The sequence below is a fragment of the Calliphora vicina genome, chromosome 1, assembly GCF_958450345.1.
Source record: "Calliphora vicina chromosome 1, idCalVici1.1, whole genome shotgun sequence".
NCBI lineage: Eukaryota > Metazoa > Arthropoda > Insecta > Diptera > Calliphoridae > Calliphora > Calliphora vicina.
In genome coordinates this window covers 132,560,012-132,566,011 of record NC_088780.1, presented here as the reverse complement: position 1 = coordinate 132,566,011, position 6,000 = coordinate 132,560,012, and the positions used below count along the sequence as shown (strand labels likewise).

General features: G+C 30.5%; 1 protein-coding gene across 3 annotated transcripts in view; it reads left to right on the top strand.

Annotated features, from left to right (window-relative positions):
* Positions 1-880: 880 nt before the first annotated feature.
* The window catches only part of Grik (glutamate ionotropic receptor kainate), a 48,291-nt gene continuing 43,171 nt past the window's right edge, over positions 881-6,000 (top strand). For all 3 annotated transcript variants that reach the window (XM_065508257.1, XM_065508247.1, XM_065508266.1), the window contains exon 1: positions 881-1,162. In XM_065508257.1, coding sequence (XP_065364329.1) covers positions 1,060-1,162 — 103 coding nt within the window. In that variant the 5' untranslated portion in view covers positions 881-1,059. The remainder of the gene's footprint in view (positions 1,163-6,000) is intronic.

Below are 6,000 nucleotides of genomic sequence, written 5' to 3'. Positions count from 1 at the left end.
CCGAAATTCCTTTTTTTTGCACTTTAACATATTTTTTGTATATATTTTTCCGTTTCAATTCAAATACAAATTAAAATTACATATTTTTTCGAACATCCAAGAATCATGTTTAGTGAGTATAACAACTGACATCTTTAATTTACATGCTTTGAAACTTTGTTTGTATTTACATGTACAGACGAAACTTTTTTTGAAATGAGTCTTTTATCAGAACTTAACGAAATTATTAAAAGTAAAAGGACTCCAATGGTATACAAAGGATATTATATGCTTAGAAAAAACTCGTTTAAAAGAAAAACATTTAAATTATATTCTTTTTTAAAAGACTATATCAGAAGATCTCAAGAACACCCTAAAACAACTCAGATGTGTATACAAAAAGGATCTCAAATACCATATTTGCTATTATATTTTGGTTGAATTGTTATGTTTTGTTTATTTTTTATGTTTTTGTACACGTGGTTGTATTTTCAATTTAAAATTAAAATAGAAATTATTTGGTTAATCGAATTCTAAATTAACCGAATAAATCTAAACGCCGATTAATTATTTGCTCGATTAACCGATTAAACCAGAAACCCGATTAATTGAATACTCTATTAAATACCCACTACTCATACCTAACCTGTTCTATTACCACTTAATCACACTAATGCATCTCTCATCTATTCATGCAACATTCTGAGAAATTTTTGTCAAACGAAATTCTGAAACAAAACCAAATCATTATCGTTGGCACTCTTTCACTTTTAAGATCTCAAAGAAAATTCCAATATAGTATCTCTAAAAAAGAAATTCTCTTTAATAGTGTGCATTCTGTTCAAACAAAATTTTTTTGTAAAATTTTACACAATTGTTAGTTCATTGCAAATAATGAAAGTGTACGGCTAAAACAAAAAAATAAGCTAAAAATTAAAAAATGTGTAAAGTTTTAACCAAACGGCAAAAAAATAAATTGTAGAAATAAAAATAAATATTGAACAAAAAGAAAATTGAATAAAAAATCTATTATTTTCGTTTGAAAAACATAACAATATACATAAGTAATATAGCAGCAACATGAAAATAAATAAATTTAACAATTTGCAAATATTTTTTATATCTCTATGGTTTATATTTGCAAATCTGATTAAACACATTCAGGCAGAACGAACAAATATTGGTATGTTGGCAATTATTTACGGTAGAAAGGAAAAAATATATGTACTATATTTGGAATAAAATAAAAATATGCAAAGTACTACACACTACAAATTAAATAAATCTATTTATTTGCAAAATCAAGTGAAGATTTATTTAAAATGTACAATTTTATTTCTATTTGCATAGCATTTTAAATGGTTACGTAAAATATGAATTTGCATTTTTAGTTCTCGTATGCAGCTACATTTAACTCTGCTGACTTACTATGCACCTGTTTGTTGTATCAACTACTTTTTTATGGCATTTTTTTATCTAAATAATAGATAGTATGTGTGTGCAGTAAGTGTGGCATATAAAGTTTTTCATCCATAAATTTGTTTTAAATTCATATTTCATTCTTATAAAATGTACGATTGTATAGATAGATATTCATACATACTAGTATGTATGGATATATTTAAGTGTATGTACAATATGTTTATGCATTCATATGATTCAGTGCATCTACATATACATCTGTTTATGCAGTTGAGGACATAATACTAGGGTTGCTTCTATATTTGTGTTTATTCTATGACTTCGTATGGGATACCAAAGCCAGTAGCCATTAAAGCATTTACGAGCCTACAGCCTGCCTCTCGAAAAAGTCTGCTCTGGTTTGTATTGACAGAGTAATGAATTTGTTGGACTGCCTAAGATCAAATAAGTTCCCCATTTTTGGGCAATTTCTCATTCTCCAATAACTCATTTCTTCTAGGGTTCCTAATTTCCCGGACTTTTTTCTTTCCAGGGAGGAAATTAAAAAATCTTTTCTTTTCTATATCATACCATACACCACCATAGTGTATGCGATTGTGCAAATGTTTGCAACGCCCAAAAATATTGGTCTAACACCCACTTTAAAGTATACCGATCGACTTAGAATCACTTTCTGAGTCGATTAAACTATGTCCGTCCCTCCGTCTGGCTGGTTGGCTGCAGAGTACAGGTCGCAATTTTTAAGATATATCAAATTTGGTACATATAATTTTTTCGGCCCAAGGATCAAGCCTATTGAAACTGGCTGAAATCGGTCCATTATTTCACCTAGCCCCCATACAAATGTCCTCCCGAAATTGAAATTTATCGGTCATAAATGCTTAATTTATATATGTATCTCCACAAATTTTGCTCCAAATAAGTTTTATATATACGTGTCACCAAATTTTGTTACGATCGGTCCATAATTAGTCATAGCTCCCATATAGACCCGCTTCCAAAAATCACTTTAATGTACATAAATCTCTTAAAAATGTTGGTATACACAAAAAATTCAACATATTTAACATTCATATAGACATAAATCACATGACATAATTTCATGATGATCGGTCCATAATTGGTCATAGCTCCCATATAAGGCCCACTTCCGAAAATCAGTCACGGATATTATTTATTGATATTTTAAAAGAAAAATGGTCGGGCTTGACCGACAATACAATCTTACTTGTTTAATACTAAATTAAACCAAAAACCGATCGAATAATTTGTCTTATAATTATATAATGTTGATCCAGCATTATATAATTTGGCATTTGATCGATATTGTCGTAGTTTTAATCAGTATAAAATCAATAAATTCTTTGTTTAATTAAAAAACTTAAGAATTTTGACTATGTTAAATCTACAAAACGTACGAAGTTAGTTTCGAAAGAGAAAATTTTCAAATCAGATTGTAGATAAACTAATTTAAACCACTATTATTGTTATTATTTTCTGTAAATATGAATATTCCTAAAAGTTTTAACGTTAGACACCTTAGCAATTCCTTTATGAACATAAACTTTAAATTTGATTCTCTCTTAATAACCGAATTTTTCTACTTTAGCTTGAGTTAAGCGACATAATTCTGTTATTTCAACCATAAGCTTCTTTGCCAACTGAATATCTGTTGTTAGAACCGAAAAAAATCTATGGATGTAATACAATAATTCAATTAGTAAAAAATTTGGCCAGCGAAACGAATCTGAATATTGTAACTTTTAGAAGAAAAATATTCCCGAAAATTTTCAAAAAAATATTCCCGGGAAATTTTTCCCGCGTAGGAACTCTAATTTCTTCCCTAGTATCGCAAAAATTGTATGTAATTTTTAAAACTAGAATTTTATTGATATATTTACATTTTAAACATTTTTAAAGAAACTGAAGATTTTGCGTTGCTTGTTTGGCAAATTATTTTTTAAAATAACAGCTGAATCACGTAGTTCATATAGTGCTGTTGTCGGCTTATCATTTTCCAAAGCCCATTGTATGCATATGTTTATCGATGTTATACAATCGTCCAATCGTATTAATCCTCCGATTCCGTATCTGATAACTCCATTTACTCCTCATTACTTTCCAAATGAAATTCTTCTTGAATCCAGTTGTTTATGTCAGTATTCGTGGAAAGATGTTCCATACCAATTTCAGTTACAAGTGTACCAATAGTTGAAAGATCTTCGCTTTCTTCCTGAATTATATTTTGTAAAATATTTAAGGGCATGTTATGCTCCTCACTTCATTCAGTACCGAATTCGAGCAAGGCGTTCCAGGGTTTTCGGATATTGGACATTTATATTTTATACCAGGACGTAGCTAGAATCTGAACTGCATTTTTGAGATTAAAGTTTTTTAGTTTGAGCTCCTAATTTGTTCCCTTCTCGTCAAGTAAGTGGGTGAGCAGTTGTTTTTTATAATTTAATTTTGTCCAAGTTGATAACGTTTTGATATAACGGTCGAATAAACAACTGTCATCACTTTTTAGTTCTTCAACTGGGTGACACTGGGCGTTATCTAAAAGCAAAACTGCTTTCTGCGGCTGACCTTTTGAGCCAAACATTCTCGGACCTAAAAAATGTTTACTTATGAACAACTTAGTTTTATTAATTGGTGAAAATTAACTTACGTGGGCTACAAATTTGTGATGAATCCAGTCCTTGAATATGAATGATGTCATCAAGGCGTTAATACTGGAGTTTTATATTACAGGATCATTGAAAAAGCATTTAAAGGCGCGTGGGTTTTTCGATTTTCCAACAAGCAACAATTTCAATTTTTCGCATTTGAACCGGGCTAAAATTTTATTCGCTCCTTACATATGTATTTTTCTTCTCATTACATGTGACAATATTGTGATTTGGAAGCATTCTATATTACAAACCGGATTCGTTTGGTGAATAGTCAACCCATGCTCACCAACGTAATCCTTAAACTCTTTCACAAATGGATCAATAAGATGATGTTTCGAAGACGGTTAAATTTATTCATCCATCCTTCACTGGCATTGAAACCTGAATTTGTTTGAGAAATTTTGGAATACGAATGATTGGCTTTTGATTGTAAAATCGCTGCTGATATTGAAAAATGTTTTCGCTTTGTTTTACAAACCATTATATAGAATTTTTTCCATTCTTGGGTATTCAGCTTTCTTTAAGATGCAACGTTTGCCATGGCCACTTTCTGTTGTACGTACGAACTTTTTTAATGAATTTTCTTGCTTTATAATGAGGTACAACTTGTAATTCAAGCAAATTGTATATTCTTTTTCTACTTTTAACCCTTAAATATATGATTTTTACATTTATTTTTCTATAAAGTATCAAATATTTATTGTATTTCCTATAGCTTTAGTTTGATTTAGAATTTCTTTAGCTGAAACTTATCATATTCCATTTGATTTACCTGAAGGAGAATCTGAATTAGTATCAAGCTTATGTTCGTCTATAATTAAGTGAAACTGGAGTGTAGACAATTGGCAACAATATGCATTTAAGGGTTAAATTTGTTTTTGAGAAATCGTTGGCTTTAAAATATGAATAAACTGACAAAATTCAAGATCCAAATCATCCAAGCAGGTTAATATACCAAAAGACGGGGATTTTCCTTTTTTGGCTATAGACATTGTTATCAAATTTGCAGATGAGAGAAGAGGAGATAAGAAAGAATTTCTTCAATTTCTTTCTCACCCTTCTATAAATTCAAGACTTGCTCAAGTAAACTTGACGTGTGTGAGCCAGCACTATTAGTTTGAATATTATTACTACTCCGTGGTAGGTCCATAAGACAGACTTGAGAATTATCTTGTTATCAAATATTTGAGTTATCATGGACTTTTCTGAAAATTACTGTCATAAATTCGAATCACAAAAATAATTTGTGTTCTGGAATGGACAATGGCTATTTTTGTACCCTACACCACCATAGTGCGGAGGGTGTAATGCGTTTGTGCAGATGTTTGTAACGCCCAAAAATATTAGTCCAACACCCACCTTAAAGTATACCATTCGACTCAGAATCACTTTCTGAGTCGATTAAGCAATGTCCGTCCGTCAATTACAATCCGTCAACATACAATTTTTTTTCACCCAAGGACAGTTTCAATAGGCTTCCTATTGAAACTGGCTGAAATCGGTCCATTATATCACCTAGGCCCCATACAAATGTCCTCCCGAAATTGGACTTTATCGGTCATAAATGTTTAATTTATATAGGTATCTACACAAATTTCGCTCCAAATAAGTTTTATATATACAGAATTCGTGTCACATAATTTTCCTATAATACCCGATTCCGAAAAGCACTTTAACGTGCATAAATTTCCTAAAAATGTTGGTATACACATAAAATTCAAAATAAATAACTTATATGAAAGTGAAAGACATAAACTACACGACCTAATTTCATGGAGATCGGTCCATAATTGGTCATAGCTTCCATATAAGGCCACTTCCAAAAATCACTCATGAATATAAATTATTGAAATTTTAAAAGAAAATTTAATTGTGAAAGATCATTCGAAGAGACTGATATCAATTTACTACTGACCAGTGGTCAACG